At 52.5% G+C, this 21,061-nt stretch overlaps 1 protein-coding gene across 8 annotated transcripts in view; it reads left to right on the forward strand.

Moving 5' to 3' along the window:
* Window positions 1-21,061, forward strand: part of OSBP2 (oxysterol binding protein 2) — a 56,313-nt gene that overhangs the window by 21,649 nt on the left and 13,603 nt on the right. For 4 of the 8 annotated variants that reach the window (XM_080649663.1, XM_080649662.1, XM_080649669.1 and 1 more), the window contains one exon: window positions 20,306-20,565. In XM_080649663.1, the coding sequence (XP_080505789.1) occupies window positions 20,306-20,565 (260 nt within the window). Of the gene's footprint in view, window positions 1-1,689; window positions 1,787-6,992; window positions 7,247-20,305; window positions 20,566-21,061 lie in introns of those variants that run through there. The other 4 variants (XM_080649667.1, XM_080649666.1, XM_080649665.1 and 1 more) reach the window with 3 other exon arrangements.

A 21,061-nucleotide genomic window follows, 5' to 3' on the forward strand; every position in this document is an offset into this window, starting at 1 on the left:
GAAGTGCTTGTTGCCCATAAACTTGAATTATTTACAAAGTATGTAGATAGATCTCTTATAGCTGCTTTGCACAGACACCGCCCCGCCTCAGTGGTTGCTTAATGAGTGCACCCGGGAGCTTGCTTTTTTAATTGAAAGGCATTTCATGAGGCTAACCCGATGGCTGCTTCTGCAGGCACACTGCTCTCCCTGGGCTGCCATTTCAGTCTCTGGCCCCATCCTCTTCTGTCTCCTGCCTTGAGCCCCAGGCCCTCAAGCCTCCACTCCTTCCTCTCCTACCCCCTGAGGCCATGCCCTGTTTCTTTTCCTACCACATTTTCTCTGGGTTCTGTCCTTTCTCCCAGGCCTTGCTGCCACAGCCCTGATTCAGTTGCTCATTATCGCTGACGGTTTGCAATATCCTTTGACCTAGCTGTCTCCCAGCATGGGATGGGCTCCTTTTAGACTTGCCCCTGGATGCCCCAGGCAGATTCATCTTTCAGGAACACTGGTTCTGTGCTTGTCACTGCTCTCCTGACAAACCTGCCCTGGCCCCTGCTGCCTGCAGCACATGGACAGACAATCTCAGCCTGGACTGGGAAGCCTCTCGTGCAGCCTGGCTCTCCCAGGCAGTGATCCTCCTTCTGCCTGGGGACCTTCTCCCTCTCCACATCCTCCTGACCCAGCTGCGGAGATGCCTCCTCCAAGCTGCCTCCCTCTTCTGACTTTCCCCCCTGCCTGGACCAGAGCACACTGGCTCAGTCATTCATTCACAGCGACCTCCTGAGCCTTGCTGCAGGTCAGGGTCAGGGCTGCGTGTCAGTAATTCCCGAGTGAGTGTTGTGGGTTGTATTGTGTCCCCCCAAAAGATATGTTGAAGTCCCAACCCTCACTACCTGTGAATGTAACTTTATTTGAAAATAGGACTTTTGCAGATGTAATCAAGTTGAGGTCATCATGAGGGTGGTCCCTAATCCAATATGACTGGTGTCCTTATAAGAAGGAGGAAATTTGGACTCAGACACACACAGAGGGGAAAGGTCACGTGAAGACACACAGGGGCAGGCACATGGAGATAGAGGCAGAGATGAGAGTTATGCTGCCATAAGCCAAAGAACGGCCGAGGCCACCAGAAGCTGGAAGAGGCAGGGAAGGGTCCTTCCCTACAGCCTTTGTGGGAGTGTGGCCCTACCAACACCTTGATTGTGGATTTCTAGCTCCAGAACTGTGAGAGAAGGAATTTCTGTTGTCTCAAGCAGCCAGTGTGGTAGCCCTAGGAACGACAGTCCCAGCCCTCACCTCAAGGTGCTGGCCATTTCCAAGGAGACAGACAACATCCTTATGAGCCAGGTAATGAGTGTAGTAGCAGGAGATAAGCAAGGGTGTGATGAGCACCCTGCGGAAGGACCCTCTTCCAAGTAGCCTCCCATCCCCTCTCTGGGGTGGCATCTGTTAATTAAGGCCCCTTAGGGAGGGGAGGCCTGTGCCCGTGTCCAGATGACAGGAGCCAGCCAAGGGAAAGAAAGACAGGTATCCCAGGCCAGGTGAACAAGGGCAGGGGCGGGAGGAGCAGCAGTGGAGCCAAGGAGTAGGGAGAGAGGTGTTGCAGCGGTCCACAGGCTTAGCTCCGAGGGGCTATGGTATGCCAAGGAGTTTGAACTTGAACCTGCCGCCCCCACACCTGGTTGCAGCTGTGTCCATTCTTTGCAGGGCCTGTCACCATGGGCGGCTCTGCTCCTCCGCTTCATGGAGATTGTGCCACGGGTGCGCCAAATGATCCAGCCCCTCTCTGATTGCTGCCTGCCAGGTTGGTCTGTGTGCATTGATGTGGTGGCTTCTCTGATGTGACTTCTGGACCTCCTGCCGCCAAACTCACCCATTATACACCTCCCTCTATGCCTGACCTTCCACCATTAGAGTCTTCTGTAGGGTCTCATAGGTTTCAACATAAACAGGAGTTGATTCTGGCACTTCTTTCCAATTGTAATTTGTTGCAGGATTACTTTGGTTAAGAAACACAAGATTGTTTAAATTATTTAAATTATTCTAAAATACATAACATAAAATTTAGTCGTTTTTCATCACCTCCTTCCACTCACTCCCCTCCCAAGAGGTATACACCATTTGTTAACAGTGATGCTTTTCCAGATCTGTCCCCATATATTTACAAAGGCATACACACACACACATACACACACACACAACTTACACATGTATAAATGAAATCGAATCATGCATATTGATGATAAGCTTGCTTTTTCCCTTACCAATATATTTGAAGATCCTTACATGTCAATATAAATAGACCTCTCCTTTTAAAAATCACTGCATAGAATTCTGTAGTGCATCATAATTTAATCGTTTCCCTCTTGATGGACAGTGAGGTTCTTTACATTTTTGTTATTATTCCAGAGAGTGCTCTAGTGAGCCTTCCTGTACATGCCTCTCTGTGCATGTGTGTACGTTTCCCCATAGCACAGATTGGTGGGCATGGAATTGCCAGGTTACAAGGGCATTGCCCATGACAAATATCAACAGACACTATCAAATGATCAGCGACAAAGAATGCATACACTTACATTTCCCCAAAGTGTGGATTGTCAATAGAGGCTACCCCACCATTCCGTTTACTCTTTGTTACTTTGATGGGTGAATTAAAAGGCATTTCCTTGTTCTGTTTTCCATTTCCCTTATTACCCTTATACTTTTATCTGTTTGTTGACCAGGCAGCTTTGTGACTCATGTATTCACAGCCATTGCCATTTTACTGTTTAGATGTTTGTGTTTTTTATGCTGAGTTGTAGGAACTCATCCTGAGTTCTGGTTATTTTCCCTTTGTCAGTTATATATTTTGCAAGTATTTCCCCTTTGTTGCTCATTTTTTCACTCTGTTTATGGTAGTTGTGGTGCTATGGAGTTTCTAAACATTTATGTTGTAAGATCCATCAATCAGAGGCTTATTTTTCGGTAGAAGGAAAAAAAATGGAGCTTGGAGGTTTAAAATGTTGCATTCTTGACCCCCCTCTCTGGACTGTTCTTGCTCTTTGACTTCGAACAAAACCCCTTTATTTCACTGAATTTCAATTTTGCCAACTACATCAGTCCATCCTGCCCAGTCTCACCCTCAGCTCCACAGGGATCCTGGGAGAAGCTTTGACAAAGCCTAGCCGTTCTGAACTTCTCGGTTAAATGAGTTTATTGCCGGACATTGAGATCCACTCTTCCAGCACGGGTCTTGGCTGGGGCAGTGTGTGCGGGGCATCAGTGCCCTGTCCCAGAGGTGGTTCCCTTTTCCCAGGGGTTTTCTGAGTGCCTGCCTGTGCTGGGGCGTCATCTCACGGCTAGCAAAGGGAACCGGATCAGTTTGCTTGAGCTGCCATACAGAATTCCACAGACTAAGAGTCTTTAACGACCGAAATGGTTCTTCTCCCAGTTCCGGAGCCCAGAAGTTCAAGATCAAGTTATCGGCAGGTTTGGTTTCTTCTGAGGCCTCTCCTCACGGCTTGTTTGGTGGCTGCCTTCTCATTGTCATGGTCATCTCTTGGTCTGTGTCTGATCTCCTCTTCTTATAGGACATCAGTCATATGGGATTAGGACCTACCTGTATGACCTCATTTTACCTTAATCACCTCTTTAAAGGCCCGATCTCCAAATACATCCACATTCTCTGAGGTACTGCAGGTTTGGACTTCAACACATGAATTTGGGGGCACAGTTCAGCGCCTGACAGGGAGCTAGTACTGCGTCTGGATGAGAATCAAGGAAGAGACTCCTGCACTTGCTTCAAGTCACACAGTGAGTGGGTTGCAGATTCAGGCCCATGTATTTGACCCCCAGTCCCAGCCCCCCACCCCACTCCCCATCCCCGGGCAGCCTGACTGATGTTATGACTGTTTTGGTTCCACTGCCCCTGACTTCCTGCTCGCTGATCACCTGCCTGTGTCCCCACCATCCTGTGGCCCCAAAACTCACGCTCATTAAACAGGGCACCTACTCCCAGCTGACTCCCCTGCACCTCCTTTGTCTCCCTGGGAAAGGGTTTCAAATAATAATTCAATTGATTAATGCAGCTTGTTAACTGTTGTTTTGTGGGAAAGATTGCACGGTAAGATAAAGAACACTTGGAATGCAAGAAATTCTCCAGTAATCTCACACCTTCACAAAACTGTTTTTGATTTTTGCATGTTACCTCCCCTTCCCCCCTCTGCACATACATTTGTATCTCACATTTTTGGCATCATAGTAAACATGGCACTTCATGCTCTGCCTTTTTTACTGCACATTCTTGCTAACAGTTTCCTGTCTTTACAATGATCATTTTAATGTCTGTATAAAAGTTCATTGGGTTGATGTATTTCCATGGCTTGACGCATCCTCCAGTTGTTGAGCATTTGAGTCTCCCATTTGTGCTATTATAGATAATGATGCAGTGGATGTCTTTGTACAGAAAGCTTTTTACTTCTCTTGAATTATTTTCTGAGGGAAAATTCCCAGGAGTTGGGTTATTGAGTTAAAGGCAGCAGCAGCCTCATGGTACCTTGATGCACTATAACATCTGTTTATGGAATTAGCATACCGCTATTCCATGCCACCAATAAGGAGTGACCATGCCAGCTTCACTGCACTGTCGCTGGCATCGGGTGTTAATACATTTTTGACCATTTTAATATACTTAAAAGGGGACCTACCTCAAGGCTGCTTTAATTTGTGCTACTTTAAACACCAACAAAGGAGAAACATTCTACAATAGATTTGCATTTTCATTTCCTTTTATTGTCACTTTCTTTAAAAAAAAGAATACTTGAAGTCTAGACAAATGGATAGCAATCCCTTGGGGATCCCAGCTCTTTGATTGTCTTGAGGAGTTTGTTGGTGAAAGTAATAGATTTCAACAAGCAAAGGGCCTTTTGGTCAGTAACAGACATGAGTCATCAGATGGGGCCAGCGGGCCTGCCACTTCTAGGGGCAGATGGGCTGAGAAGAGGCCAGAATCCTCAAATCTGCCTGGAAGGACCCGACACCAGTCCTTTGCGGGGGACCCCAGGCACCCTGGTCCTCAGGCAGGACACCCCTCCAAGCACATGTGCAGGGGTGCAGTGCAGCCTCTGCCTTGCTGCAGGGCGAAGCCTGCCAGCCTCAGCTCCAGAGAAGTGGTCTCCACCTCTCCAACCGCCCCTAGCCGCCGAGGGCACATCTGGGCAGAGGCAGGCCTAGGCATCATCCCTAGAGAAATGTCTCATTTTTGCCTTTTTTCAAGCTCACTTGAATGGTGCCCTCTCCCCCATTCCATTTTTCTGATCTAAAATAATGATAAATTGCTATTTTTTTACCCTCAAATGTTTATTTTAATCGCCTAGCAACACATTATCATAAATTGCTCTCAAATTAATTCTTTGGCTTTGGCGCAGAGTCATTTATTAATAACGATGGCACTCAGCATCTATGTATGGCTTTTCTTAGAACACTGCTATTTTAAAGAGCTTCATTCTTAAGACATCCCCAGAGGAGGAACCAGAGGCCTTTAGTTCCCACAATGGTGGAGGGCTGTGACCAACTCAGGTCAGGAAGCCACCATCAGATCTTGGCCCTGTAGGACTCCCAGCTTGTGCTCACCTCTTGTGGTCCAGTCAAGGTCCGCTGGTCAAGGGCAGTGGTGTCGAGCAGAAGGGGCTGTGTGGTGTGCACAAGAAGGGTCAGGAGGGGAGCAGTGATGGAAGGCTTGGGAGTACAAGAAGGTGGTGTGGTGTGTACTCTAGGCCAAATGGGGCTTCTGATGAGTAACTAAGTTGCTTTCATCATCGATTCATTAGTCAATTGATTGATTTGTTTATTCCCGCGCTCATTCATTTCGTGTGCACCTACCATGTGCTGGGCCACACTGGAGGCTGAGAATAGTGAAAAGACCACAATCCCTGCCATCAAGGAATTCATAGACTGGCCTGGGAGACAGGCAAGTGAATAGGAACCTACAGCAGGGCATGCTGGTCCTGGAAAAGAGAAAAGCCCAGGGCATTCTGGGAGCCCAGACTAGAGGAAATTCGCCTGTGATCCTGTTGTTTTAACATTTCCTTAGATGCATAGTTTTTACATAATTATACTATATTGCGTGATTTGCCTTTTTGCTCTCCGTATTTTGTTTTTAAGCACAGTTTCTTATTTCTTCAGAGCCATCACATACATAAGTTTAAATGGCTCTGTAATATTCATGAAGTTGATGAAATAAGCATTCGCCTACTGTTAGACTCAGGATGTGTCTCAATTTTTGCAACAAATGACATTGGACACAGAGCCTTGTGCTCCTTTCCCATTCTAAGCGTAGAGCTGTCAGGATATGCTGACCAGTTTGGAGGTGGGTCTAGGGGCCCAAAAGGTCAAAGATGACTCCACGGTTTCTGTCTGGAGCAAGTAGGAGAATGGCACTACTGCTGGCTGAGGTGGGGAGGCCTGTGGTAAGGGTGGGGCATGTTGAGAGCTCAGATTGGGAGAATTCGGGTTTTGATGCCTATCAGACATACCATGCAGAAGTTCTGCAAGCAGCTGGACAGGGGAGTTGGGCTCAGAGGGGTCTGGGTGGAGACAGACGTTTGTCCCCGGATGCCCGCAGCCCTGTGGTAGCAGTGCCAAGGGAGCCTGGTGCCCTGGGGACCCGCCTGTTGCCTGCCTCCGGGACAGTGGACAGGTAGCTGCAGGTGGCTGGACACAGGTGCACCGGCCACCGCAGCAGAATCAGAGGGGACCCCGATTGCCTGGAATCCCCAGCCATCTCTATTTCAAAGGCAACCTTCCCTTTGAAATAAAGCAACGCCAAGCCTGCTGCTGCAGGAAGGCGGCACCTTCGCTCGCATGTTCCCATGAGAATGTGACGTTTAACTGGGGAGCCCGCGCGGCGCCTGGGGTGCCCTGGGGTTCGCTCCCAGCGAGCAGAGGCCGCGCTCTCTGGGGAGGAGCAGGGGGCGGCCTCAGCGGCTCACGCTCCACTCGGCTCCGGCGGCACCGACGGGGTTAACGGGCTCGTGCACCGGGTGGCGGGCGGGCGGCAGTGGTGCATTGTGGTAACGCGGCGTTGGGACCCACAAGCGCCCGCCGCCTCCGCCGGGCGGCCCACCGAGCTGTGGGTGCGTCCGCACGAGCCCCTGGGGCCCAGAGTCATGTAGCGCCCGGCTGCTCGGAGGCCGCCCCGCCGCGGGGATGAAGGGACGCGGCTGCTGGGAGACGGCCTCCGTACGCTCCTTCTGCAGCTCCGGCTGCCTGAATAAATTTAAGAAGGGTTAGTGTTGCCCGGCTTCCGCCCGGAGGCCCGCTCCCCGCGCCCGTACTCCCTCCTGGCGTGGCGCTGGCTGCATGATCAATCCACGCGAGCCTCTGATGTCACTCCCTCGCGGTGTGGGGAGCCTCTAGGAACCCCTGTCCCGGTACCCCGCGGGCGTGCGTTCCGGATTCGCTTTCCGCGTGGGGCATTTTGGAGAGGGGGCTGCAGCTAGAGACGCGTTGGTCTGATTAACCTCTGTAAAAAGGAACCGAAATATAATCCAGAGCTTTCAGAAAAGGAGGAGGAAGCCGCGGTCCGTGTTTAATCCACCCACCTAACCTGCCTTCCCGAGTGTGTGTGGGGCCCGCATGCTCCGGAGCATGGGCAGAATTGCTGCTTTGCCCACAATGGCTTCTTCGCCCTGGGGCTACCTGAGGTGTCAGCTGTGCTTATAGTTCATGGCCCACCCCCCTCCCCTTTGCCCTCTGAGCAAGCTGCACAGATCAGGAGTCGCTGTAAGTGGCCTCCTGGGTTTGGTTTGAGCAATGGCCAGCCCTGAGGATGCTGCCCCCAGGGATAGTGGTCCTGAATGACAGCAGCAGGGTGTGCGGGCACCATTGGCTGAGAGCCCCTTGCCAGCACTTGGGGGTGGGCGCTTAGCTGTTTAAGATTAAAGCAAATTTATAAAGCTCTGGCTTGAAATTCCTGATGCTTGAAACCTCCATTACTGGAGATTTTGCATGAGTGAAAGTTGCTGTGTTTACCTTAATGAGTGTTTATATCATGATTTTAAAATATGGGGGGGAAGTTAGGATTCTTTGACCTTGTAGATCTAACAGTCATAGAGACAATTACTTTCACATCTAATTTATTAGAAACAGTTCCTTTTAGACAGTAAACTCATTAGTCAACAGAGCCAAATATCAACAGTACAATGATTGAAATTTCTTTTGAGAGCCAAATTTTTTAAACTTCTTCTAATGCCACTTCTCCAAAATAGACTTGCCCAGGCCGTGGTATTTTGTGGAAGAGCCACACTCAAGGGGCCAAAGAGCCACATGGCTCGCGAGCCGCAGTTGCTGACCACGGCTTTTAGATATTAACGCCCTGGGATCTTAATAAACCTTGTAATTAACTTTGCCTGCTGACTGGTGATGCTAATGGCTTAATAAGGCCCTGGCCCAGTGCAAGTATCTTTGAAGTTGCAGACTCCAAGCCTCAGCCCTGGAGTCAAGTTTAACCATTTTAGGAGAATTAATCAAATTCTTCTGAAAAAAAAAAAACACAAAAAAAAAACTCCACACATCTGAAGTCTTAGGGCATTGTAATTGTAAGCACTGGAAATTTATTTCATGGGAAGCTGATACTATGGCTCTGTCTTAAGAATCTTTGGTCTGGCTCAGTTGGTTGAGTGTTCTCCGGTGCACCCAGAGGTCCTAGTTGGGTTCAGGTCAGAGCATGTGCCTGGGTTGCAGGCTCCATCCCCAAGTAGGGGCGTGTGGGAGGCAGACAATCGATATTTGTGTCTCTTTCTCTCCCCCCACCACTCTAAAATTAAAAAAAAAAAAAGAATCGTTTAAAGAAACTTGCAAAGTATGATTGGTCTTAATTACCAGTTTTCATTTTGGATATGATGTCATTTCTAATGCAGTTATGTTCTTTATGCAAAGTTTAAATGATGTTCCTGTTGTTCATTTAAGGTGGATTTATTCTGAGGGTGAAGGTTGGAGTTAGAAGAAAAAAAGTATGCATTATCAGGTGCTAAATTGTTTTTCTTCAGTGGCCTGCTTGATGATTTTCTTGGTTGTCATTCTCTAGGAGATTTGCTGCTACAAGGGGCCTGGTATCTGTTTGCTTTCTGCCTGGTTGTGGGAGGGATGCTCATCCTGGTCAGTTGTGACCAAAGCAGTTGCACCTTCAGAGTGGTGGCAGGGTAACCAGTTCGATTACCAGACTCTCCTGGCCAGGCCTTCCTTCCTACCCCTCCCGTCACTGTCCCACTCTGCACAGTAGGTCTGGGGCTGAGGGATTCCAGGAGGTGGGTAGGGTGCTTAGAACAGGGCCTGGAGCAGAGCTTGCTGTCTTGCAGGAGGCCGGGGAGCAGTGCAATGGACAGTAGCAGCAAGGACTCGGCCTTAGTATCAGAGGCCCCAGGGGCAAACCACAGTGTCTCCCGAGGGCGCCCTGTGCGAAGGTGGCCTAGGAGGCCAGATGGAGTTTTCAGGAGAAACTGGAAATCGCTCAGCTTTTAAATGTTGGCCAAAATACATGTTTTAAACACTCAGGCAGGACAGTGCCTATGAACCTTGCCAGCTGAAGAGAGGAGAGAGAGAGAGGCAGAAGTGGGGGTGGGGAGGCTTGGCTAGCTGTCAGCTATGGGAGGTGGGAGCCTCCTAGCCCCTCACACTGGGTATGGCAGGCATGAGGGTGGGGCCCACTCCCCAGCGTGCAAATGGGGTGAGACTGGCCTCCTCTGTGGCCTCTTCAGACACATTGAAAGGTATTGAAATGAGAGGTCACGCCCTAACCCAGGCTTGGGCAAACTACGGCCCGCGGGCCGGATCTGGCTGTTCTATCCGGTTCTCTTGCTCTCCCCTCCGCTCCTTTACTTTGAATTTATATTAGTTCACACAAACACTCCATCCATGCTTTTGTTCCGGCCCTCCGGTCCAGTTTAAGAACCCATTGTGGCCCTCGAGTCAAAAAGTTTGCCCACCCCTGCCCGGTTTGGCTCAGTGGATAGAGCGTCAGCCTGCGGACTCAAGGGTCCCAGGTTCGATTCCGGTCAAGGGCATGTACCTTGGTTGCGGGCACATACCCCATGGGGAGTATGCAGGAGGCAGCTGATTGATGTTTCTCTCTCATCGATGTTTCTAGCTCTCTATCCCTCTTCCTCTCCCTTTCCCTTCCTCTCTGTAAAAAATCAATAAAATATATTTTAAAAAATAAAATCAATTAAAAAAAAAAGAAAGAAATGAGAGGTCACTCCAACAAATTTCTCCTGAGAATAGGGTCCCAGGGAAATTGTATCTCATCCCTGAGCCTTCTCTGTGCAGGTTGAGGGGAGCTGGGCTTGCAGCCTGCCCTGGGGATTGGGGACCATTTCAGTGGCAGAAGAGCAACAGGGCTTACCAAGGTTCATCACGTGGGCTGTTACTCTGGGGGTCCCTCAGCCTAGCTGGGCATCAGGAGACCTGAGTTCTTGTCCTGTGTGGCCATGCGCAAATCCCTGCCCCTCTGTGAGCCTCAGTTGTCCCAACCCGATAACTGAGGGGAGGAGTGTGTTGAGAAGGACTGGCCTCCACCCTGCTCTTGGACCTGGGCACATGGAAGGAGCCTGGAGACAGGTCTGTTGATAGCAGGCTGCTGCTCAGGGGGCAGTGGTATATTCAGATTGCTCCTCCACCACTTGCCTGACCTTCAGATGGCTTCTTGCTTTTTTGAGTCAATTTCCTCATCTAAAAGGCAGTATTAAGCCTACTTTCCTGGCTGAGAGGTTGAAATGAGATAATATGTGTATCTATGCCTACTAATTAGTCTCTCTCTCTCTCTCTCTCTCTCTCTCTCTCTCTCTCTGTGTGTGTGTGTGTGTGTGTGTGTGTGTGTGTGTGTGTGTTCGCGCGCGCTTCAAGCAGGGCCAGGTGCCACAAATGGAGAAATGATTGAGGGTCTCTTGTAAGCTCTAAATTCAGCCCTTGGTAGCTCACTCCTTTGCCTTTGTGTGTGTATACATGCATGTACACACAGATGTGTATAGGAACTCTGCATCTTTTCTGGTCAGAATGCAAAACTCTGAAATTGCAGAAAATAGGGACCCCTCACTCTGGCCTTACCAGAGGTCAGGGCCAGGTGGCCTTGGGCAGCCCTGCTAAGGTCAACACCCAGCTGGGTGTTGGAGGATGAGTAGGCAGGTGGAGGATGGGGACAGACAAGTGCTCAGTTGGGTGTGAGTGAGGTGTCAGGGCCTCGTGGCAGGTGAGAGGTGAGTGGACCCCAGTGGTGGGTTGGATCATGAAGGACAGGTGGGCAGGAAGGGCTGGAGCTCGGCCAGCTCTGGAGGTGGTGTGTGGCTTATGGAAAGGAGGCTTCAGGGTAGCGCCTACCTCGTTTATGACAGGAAGGACATCTGGCCTCATGAGCATCCACTGACATGCTCTTATACATTGTCTGCTTACCTGTAGGATTCCACAGGTAAGAATTCTACCTGGTGAAGTAACCTGATGGCAGTGATGTATAAAAGCCCCGGCCTCTTCCTGGCACACGGTAGCTGCACATTAATATTACTGTTTTGTGGCTCTCCCACTGTGCTTATGTGCATACGGATTTCACAAGGAGATGCCTGTCGGGGAGCAATGTTTACTGCTGTAGTTTTCACACAGGCTGAGGAGGACGGTGTCAGTGAGCCAGCTTGTCAGGGCAACCTTGGGACCTTGTGCATGATACAGTCTAGACTTCAGAGCCAAATGAGACCTGGGGTGATGCGGGAGAGGCCATTCTAGCACCCCCATCCAGTGGAGCCAGGCTGCCTTGGAGCATGAAATAAGAGGGAAATGGGAAGCCCTTGGTACACATAAGGGGGCTTTATCAGTGGCAGCAAGTAAACTGATTATTAGCCATGCCATTCTACAGATGGGGAAACAGGCTAGAGCAGTGGTGGGCAAACTCATTAGTCAACAGAGCCAAATATCGGCAGTACAACGATTGAAATTTCTTTTGAGAGCCCAATTTTTTTTAAAAAATATATTTTATTGATATTTTACAGAGAGGAAGGGAGAGGGATAGAGAGCTAGAAACATCGATGAGAGAGAAACATCGATCAGCTGCCTCCTGCACACCTCCCACTGGGGATGTGCCCGCAACCAAGGTACATGCCCTTGACCGGAATCAAACCCGGGACCCTTCAGTCCGCAGGCCGACGCTCTATCCACTGAGCCAAACCGGTTTCGGCGAGAGCCCAATTTTTTAAACTTAAACTTCTTCTAATGCCACTTCTTCAAAATAGACTCGCTCAGGCCGTGGTATTTTGTGGAAGAGCCACACTCAAGGGGCCAAAGAGCCGCATGTGGCTCGCAAGCCGCAGTTTGCCGACCACGGGACTAGAGGAAAAGAGGTGCCTTTCCTAAGATCACACAGGCAGAAGTAGGACCGGAGCCTGCACGCTCTGCCAGCACTGACCACGTGACGATAATGGAATGGAGGGTCACTCTGTGCTAAGAGCTGTCCCAGCAGCTGTGTGGACACACAGTACCCACAGCCAGTGACAGGAACCCACACCAGTGAGCAGATGAAGGGGCTCGCCCCTGGCTGGCCAAACTCAGAGCCCAGGAGGTGCTGGTCATGCCATGAAGAGAGGAGAATGTTCACACGGCCTGGGGTGCGCAGGAGTCCGTGAGCTCTGAGGAAAGGCGCTGCCAGTGGCGGAGAGTGGGGGTGGACTGACAGGCTTGTTCTAGGTGCGTCTTCCTCTGACCTCGTCAGGGAGGGTCATGCAGCACGCAGCACTGCCCTCTGTGGACGTGCGTCATTCCCCTGACACCTGGTTTCCTGTGAGGTGCCCGTCAGCTCAGACGGCACAGCATCTGATCAAGTAGATGAGCAGTCTGAATAAAGATGGAGCTCTGGGCTTCAGGCTGCCAGAGAGAAGTGTCCTTTTATGCACTGCTCCCCTCTGACGTGTGTGTTGAACAGTGACGCCTGACGCAGTTTCAGAAATAGTAGCGGCTCAGGCTGGGCCGGGTGGTGAGGCGGAATGAGGCCACAATCTCGGGGAGCCGAACTCCACCTGGGCAGTGCCCTTGGGCAGCCCTCCGTGGCCTGGCAGGCCCAGCGTCCTTCTGGCTGGAGGTGGGAGCTGGTTAGAGGACAGATGACTTTTCCTGAGAGGCTAGAACAGGCCCAGCCCCCAGATGCCCCTCTGCCCACGATATGTTTACATCAGAAGCAGAGCCGTTTGTATGGGGCATGACCGTGAGATCATTAACAATTTGGAATACCACATGATCTCACTCATTTATGGATAATAAAGAACATTATAACCTGATGAACAAAAAGATAGATACAGAGGCAGAGAAGCATAGAACAGACTCAAATTACAGCGGGAAGGCTGGGGAGTGTTGGGGGGTGGGTAAGAGATCAACCAAAGGACTTGTATGCATACATATAAGCATAACCAATGGACACAAGACACTGGGGGGAGAGGAGGAGGGCATGTGCCGGGGGGTAGGGGAGGACTATTTGTAATACTTTAAACAATAAAAAATAAAACAATATGGCAGCTGCTCATCTGCCTGAAGAAATTCCCTCCCAACCCCCTTCTCACCTCCCCCCAACACATACCCACACCCACACACACTTTGTTCTTGGCCAAATCCCCCGGGACATTCATTATTTTAAGGGTTATTTACTGTTAAGGCAACAATTCCAGATGTTCCTGGGGTTTCCGTAGCTCCATTACCCCTCATGTCACTGTTTTAAGGTCTCTATTTTTAGTATTTTTCCTTTATGTGAGCATCCTTTTTACATCATTGGGATACACACACCATTGCCATTTCACACAAGCTGACATTTTAAGCACTTTCCCGTTTTAAGCACTGTGTCCGTTGGATAGCTGCGGGATGCCTTTTCCTTCTGTTGGACGTTGGTTCTTCCCAGATTGTCAGAGCCAAACTGCTTGCTGCCCGAGCATTGCTGGCATGTACAATGTTCCTGTGGTGTTTCCTTCTGGGACAAATTCCCAAGAGTGTAATCACTGAGTCCAAGGATGTGACTTCGTCTCTGTGGTACCCATTGCCCCTTGGCCCAGTGTTCCGGTCCATGACGCTCTAGGGGCTGCGGGTGGACACCTCCCCTGCGTGAGACTTCCGTCACCCTGAGAGTATTCTTTGACCCGGCATAAAGTTGTGCCCTGTTAGTGTTTTCACTTGCACTTGACTCACCAAAAAGCATGAATTTTCCCCACAAGTTTGGTTATTTGTTTCCCCGCCCATGGCCCGTCAGCTGTGTCTTCTCTTGCCCTTGTGCGGAAACCCAAAGGGAAGCATATAATGTTGCAGGTCTGTGTTGGAAATGGCTGGAGCCTTCAGCATGGACCCTATTTATAGCCAGGCAATAATGGTCTCACTGTAGGCTAGGCACCGTGATAAGCACTTAACAGATGTTTTAACCCATTTTGCAGACGAAAAACTGAAGGTTTAGTAACTATGCTAGGTCACAGGGGTGATGAATAGCGAAGTGGGACTTCCAGGTCTGCTTGACTCATAAAAGGGGAGAGCGTCTCTGACTTGGTTGAACGAAAGGGCCCGCTTTAGCCCCTTGTTTCTCCGAGACCGAATTTGCCTGTCTGCTTACATGGAGCAGAGTATGAGGCTCCACCTCAGCTGGGACTGGGGTCTCCTCCTTGCCCTTCCCACAGAGCTCTGCCCGGGGCCGGGGGCCCACCCACTTCTCTGCAGACTGAGGAGGTGGGAGAGCAACCGGAGGGTGGACAGGGTGAGGGCGATTCCTGGCGGGGACTGTGTGGCCAAGGTCTGGCTGCGGCAGGGCAGGCTGCAGGGCGATGGGGCTGTGATTCACGTCCCTGTGGATTCCTGTATTAGCTCGAGTCAGGGGTGGCACAAGGACAGCCCTGAACCGAGTCTTCTCCTAACCCCAAAGCACCCGAATCCCCTCACTGCTCCCACCTGCACACGGCCTCGCAGTGACAAAACAGTGTCATCCACTCATTCTACAGGTTTTAGGTAGCGCCTCCTGCATGTGCACCAGCCCATTAACCCCACCGGGGAACGAGCCGTTAACCCCATCGGAAATATACCAATGGCTTCCAGTGCTTACAATTACAAAAATCATCTGGTGAGCTGCAAGGGCCGGGGATGGGGGGTCAGCCAGGCAGATGCAGCCCTTGCTCCCCCCTGAGTGGTGGGAGCCTTCTCCCCACCTCGGGCCCCCGCCTCTGCTCACTCCCCGTCACTGATGCCAAGAGGCAGCGCACGTGGAAAGTTCTTCAGTGTGATTACGCAGGCATCAGATGATTTCCAAGGATAAGCAGCGTGGCTGTCTGCAGGCCAGGAAAATGTAAACGAGTAGTTTCCAGTGGCCTGCTCAGCCGTTGACGCTGTCCGGGGCAGATCAGGGGGTTCTCATGGACGGGTCGCCAGACCTCCGGTGGCCTGGAGACAGGTGTTTGTGCTGCGCAGAAACCACTCACACAGGTGGGCTCCTTGTACATTAGAGATCCTCTCGCTGGTTGGGGATTGCTGCGCCCAGTGACCAATCCGCCGAGTGATCGGGTCCCACTGGTGCCTGGTGACATGGGAGGAGCGCGAGGTGTGGTCAGGGTCTCTGAGGCGCTGTGCTGGGAGTTGGGCTGAGTGTGGCGCCTCCCTGAGTGCCAGCAAAGGCAGAAAGAAGCCCTCCTGCCATGTTCCCACCACGGCCCCAACAGTCAGGGTCACGGGGAGTCCACAGCTCATAGCCCAGAAGGATGTGGAACAGCTGCTACAAGCAGCCGAGTCACGGAGACTGGGGAGAGCTTATGGATATAGATGAGAGCGACACACCAAGCTGAACTGTGTTCAGTGGACCAAGGCGTCTTCAACAGAGAAACAGGAGATTGTCCAATTCCCTGAACGGTCGGGAGACAGAGAGGTGTGTTCTTACAGTCTGGTTGCCCAGCAGGCAGCACAGGGCACTGGGCAGAGGGAGCCAGGGGCTGGAGGTCAGCAGGTGAGAGAAAGCAGGGGCGGGGGGAGGGGGGTGTCAGTGCTCCAGCTCCCGCCCCTCCCGCGCCCACTGAGTGCCCGCACCCAGTCAGTTCACAGCAGGGGAGCGGGGTGCAGTACCCCTGCCCAAGTCCAGCTGCCATGAGGTCTGGCCCTCCTGCACCTGCCTTGGGTTGGCTAAGGAGCTGCCCACCATGTTCCTCGGGACCTTGGGATAAGACTTAAACCTGGACAGCAACGGGGAGTGAGCCCAGAGGCCTTGGGGAGAGTCAAGTGCTTGACCAGGAATGGGCGCCCCCATTCACTAAAGGAGACCCCATGGAAACCCCAATTAAGGTGAAAGTATAGGTGGGCTGGGCGTTCTGCAGGCTGGGGGAGGCTGGGGGCAGTAGGTTATCTTCAGCATCACAGCAGATGCCATAACTGGAGCACGCGCCTCTATTTTTTGTTCCGTCTCTGCGCCAAGATTTGTTTCCCTGGCAGGAGGTGGGCCCTGCTCCCAGAGCCATTAGTCTTCCTGAGGATGCTGTGTGGCTGCGGGGTCACAGCCTCCTGTCGAGGAGGGAGGCACCTGGTTCTGTGGGTGTCCTCACAGCCTAGCATTGCTCATGCACTTACTCTTCATCCCTCATGTGGCTTGCGGCTTTGACACTATGCCCGGCCTCTCTAGCCAGCCAGGGTCCTGGTGAGTGTTCCACCACCGAGGATGCCCTATAGATTCGTGTTTGAGGGATGAGGTTTTTGCCCCTGCAGCTCTGGTAGAATGGAAGCCAGACCCAGTTTTTACGTCTAGGGTACCCATCCCTGAGGCTCCACCTTGTCCTGTTGATAGCTGCCCTGGTGAGGATGCAACCCCTGCGTCCTTCTCCTGGGGAAGTTGCCAGAGAATCCAGTGTGGTCACAAGGGTGTCTGCTGCCCTCGACACCCCTGTGCTGGTCACCAGGGAGAGAGGAGGGGCGATGGGCCACAGAGGGTCAAGAAGATCAAGATGACGCTGGTATTCTGGCTTGTGTGTTCCATCTGCCTGCCAGGGTTTCACAATTTATTATTTATCATCATCTGATTTTCCACCAGATTAGATCCTAACATGCCTTCCAGCGTCCCCCAGTGGTGTCCATGTCCTTGTTACCGGGCCTGCGACTATGTTATGTTATATGGCAAAGGGACCTTGAAGGTGTGATTAAGTTAAGGATCTTGAGATGGGGAGATTATCCTGGATTATCCAGGTGGGCCCCATATAATCACAAAGGTCCTTATAAGAGGGAGGCAGGCAGGTCAGAGTCAGAGGGAGATATTGGAAGATGCTACTCTGCTAGCTTTTAGGATGGAGGAAGGGGCCACAAGCCAAGGAATGCAGGCACCTCCACAGCCCGGGCAGCCTGGTGGCCCCCTCCTGAGAGCTGCCTTCGAGGGAGAGGGGCTCCTTTGTGCCTGGGAGTTGGCTTTGTCTGAACCCCAGATTTCAGCTGCTGCTATTCTTGTATTAACAGTTGCAAAATTTCTGTAGGATTTTACCTCTGGCAATAGCTCAGTGTCTGCTGTGTTGCAGTTCTTTGTTCCTCTCAGATGTTCATTGTCGCTGAATTTTATTCCTGGTGGGAAGTGGGAACAGAGAGTATATTTGGAGTGATAAAAGCTCTAGCATCCCCAAGGCCATAAGCTTGAGAACTGCAGGCCTTAGCAACTTCATCATACAAGCATGTTCCTTGCTTTGCACTGACTCTGCCACCAAGAGCGTCCCCGTCAGAGGGGACAGTGGGCAATGGAAGCTGAGGAGCTATTTCATGGCCCTTGTGGGCATCTGCAGGTTTACCCCTCAGAAAGCATACGCTAATTCAGTGCCGTCCATTCTTCTCTCCAATTTGAGGACGGTCACACGAAGTAGTTCTCTTTGCGTCTCTGACTTTCATCTATTTTGCCAGTGTGGGTTTGCTGCTTGCACAGGACCCCTGGCCCCTAAATGAGACTTGGGGACTCAGCATGGGCAGAGTTCACCATTTTGGAGGCAGAGTCCCCTTCATTGTTCAGCTCTGCTTCCTTCCAGGCTTGAGGGGTGTTCACACTGCCGTGTCAGTACTTGTCTGAACAGCTTGAGACACTGTGGGAGCATGGGAGGCTGGGTCACATGTCAGCTTCTGAGTCACACCCATCCCCTCCTTGAGGACTGGCGGGGTGGAGGGACTGTGTGGGAGTGAGGCCATCACCGGTCATTCATCGCCTTGGAGCTGGTGGGTGCTGCCATCAACATGTCTGGGCTGGGTTTAGAGATCCTATTCTCTCCAGCCCCTGGCCACCTGTGGCCACCCCGGCCCCAGCCTACCAGGCCTCTGACCTCTCTGTCCCTGCTATCTGCCCACCATCTACTTGCCACCACACACTCCCTTTTACCAAGGACGAAGGCCCAGGCTCCCTGGCTATGTCAAAGGCCCTCACCATCTCCACTCTCCAACCAGCTCCTCTGTGCTCCCCCCTACTTCTCACTTCCTTCTCCAGACCCCGCCATCCTGTGTGTGACCGGCTCCTCCGTGCATGCCACAGAAAACTGACGGGCCTGGACAGACCTCCTGTGATGCGCCCAAGATCGGTCCTTCATTCACTCACCCACTCACTCCGTCTCTTGCCCCACTTCCCTACCCTCTTGTGCCTCCCTCCTCCTCCTCCTCTCACTGTCTGTCTGGAGAGACTCTCACTGCCCACCCCCAGAGAACGGGCTGTGCTGGTCTGTAATTGCTGACAAGGGTGTCTTCCTATCCCAACTCCAGTGACTTGGGAGCAGAACAAGCACATCCCATGTTCCTGGTGGCTAGACTTGAACTTGGAACCTGAGAGTGGCTTACTAGGGCATGCTGCTTAATAACAAGTTAAATAGATATGTGGTTCCCTCCCTCGCCCTCTCATGGGTTCTTGCTTAGAGCACAGGGGCTCACATTCAGGCAGCCAGCTTGCCCCGCTGGCTCTCCCAGTGGATAATGGCAGCCGTTCTGACTGGTCGGTGGCTGGCCATTCTGGTGGTTAGATGTACTGAACCTGGAAAGGTGATAGGAAGGTGGCATTATAGCTAAGAGCCCAAAGTCTGAATTCTAGATGCTCCAGAATTCCCTCACCTCGTGACGCTGGGCAATGTCAGTGACCCTTTCTGCCCCCAGCCCTACCTCACTAGGCTCTCGTGTGCACTGATAGAGGTAGTGCCCTTGCCTGGGCCTGGCACGCAGCAAGGCAAGATACACGTTAGCTGTCGGAGCCTTCCTGAGGCGACCCAGGGAGAGGCGAGGCCTTCCGTGCAGACTGACCTGGCAGATCCCGCTCTGCCCCCTCATTGCAGGGCCTACCCTGGTGGCTTGTCCTCCGGGACCCTGCGCTTTTTCACTTGCAGAACAGAAAGGACAGTCAAGGTCTGCCCACCACCGATCACTGCAAGGTGCCGCGTTCACATGAACAAAGCCAGTGGCCCAGGGCCTGACCCAGCACCTGTGGTCTCCAGCACGGGGTCAGGCAGGGCTGGCTGGCGGAGAGGCTCCTGCCCCCGGCCCGAGGCTCCTTATGGCCACCAGGGACAGGGTGTGCAATGCATGCTGCCCCCGCCCCTGCTCAATTGGGCCCCACGTCACTGGCTGGCTTGGCACTGCCACCTGCTCGGGGCATGCTCAGAGCAGTGACTCAACCGTGGCCACCCACAGACATCCTGCCCACTGTGGGAAGAAATCTATTCTTTCACAGTATGCCCCTTTTTAAAAAATGGTGTATCTTGGGTTACAGTTTCCTTTGTCTAAAAAAGAGGTTTCTTGCTGAGGATTTCCTAAACAAGGCATTTCAGAAACCCCTGAGCAGGCACTGGCTCTGGCACCCACAGGCCCATGTCAGCCTCCTGGCTGTCCCGTGCTCCGCATTAAAGCAGCAGCAGGGCCCAGACCATCTTCCCAACGGACCTCCTAGAGACCCCCACAGCTCTGCGACCACTTGGCTGGCAGTGGGCCAGGACCTAGGGCACCCCAGACTCCCAGGAAAGGGCACTGGGCAGCTGTGCGAGAGCTGAGAGGAGGTGGTGGGAGGGAAGCATCTACCTGGCAGGTGAGGCCCCGGCAGCCTGGTGTGAAGGAAGTGGCTCTGGAGGCAGCAGACTAGCTGGGTGGCCCGGGGCGTGACTTCACTTCTTTGGGCCTCAGTTACCTCTGCGGTCCCCCTTTACATCCCTTCCCACTACCCAAGAGGGCCTGTGCCCACCCAGGAAGGCTGGGGGACACCTCACCCTGGCGGGGGGCAGGAACTGGCACCATCTAGGGCACTCTCCTCCCTCGAGCCAGGCAGGCCCCTCATGCTGTCAGTATCAGTGATCACCATGGCAACTGTTTCTCTTTGCAGATGACTCTGGGGACGACGACGACGACGAGACTACCTCCCCAACTGACAAGAGCGAGCTCCAGAGCACCATCAAGAACCTCTCCCTGAAGCTAGATGACCTCAGCACGTGCCACGACCTCCTCGCCAAGCACGGCGCTGCGCTGCAGCGCTCCCTGAACGAGCTGGACGGCCTCCGGATCCCCTACGACAGCAGCGAGAAGCTGAAGGCTGTGAACGAGCGGGCCACCCTCTTCCGCATCACATCCAATGCTATGATCAACGTGAGTGCCCCCTCACCCCCACCCCCGCTGTCCTGGCGCGGGGCTCCCCCAGAGGGAAGTGCGGGTGGCTGGGGTGCTTGACAGACCAGGTGGCTTTGGGTCGTTTCCCGGAGCTGGCGCCCTCCTGCACTCTGGATCCTTGTATGTGACCTCATCCTCGCAGAGGTCGCTGGGCGAGGACCTCCTTTTTAATGGTCTGGTGGAAACCGGGGTTGAGTCAGAAACGGGAGGCCACACAGAGGGGTGGCCCAGGTCCAGGGAACATGGTCCAGGCAGGCCATCGGGCTGACCAGGGACAGTGGGCAGTCCTGGTGCCTAGGTGAGCCCCAGGTGGGGATCCAGCCTCCAAAGCCAGGTAGGGAGAGCGGAGCAGGGTCCGAGTCAGGATCAGGCTCTTTGCCCGACCCCAGGAAACCCAAGGGTGGGGAAGATGGACGCTGGAGTCCACCCCAGGCCAAGATCCCAGGTGAGGCCTGAGGCGGACAGGCCAGTGGAC

The sequence above is a fragment of the Plecotus auritus genome, assembly GCF_963455305.1.
Source record: "Plecotus auritus genome assembly, chromosome: 13".
Taxonomy (NCBI): Eukaryota; Metazoa; Chordata; class Mammalia; order Chiroptera; family Vespertilionidae; genus Plecotus; species Plecotus auritus.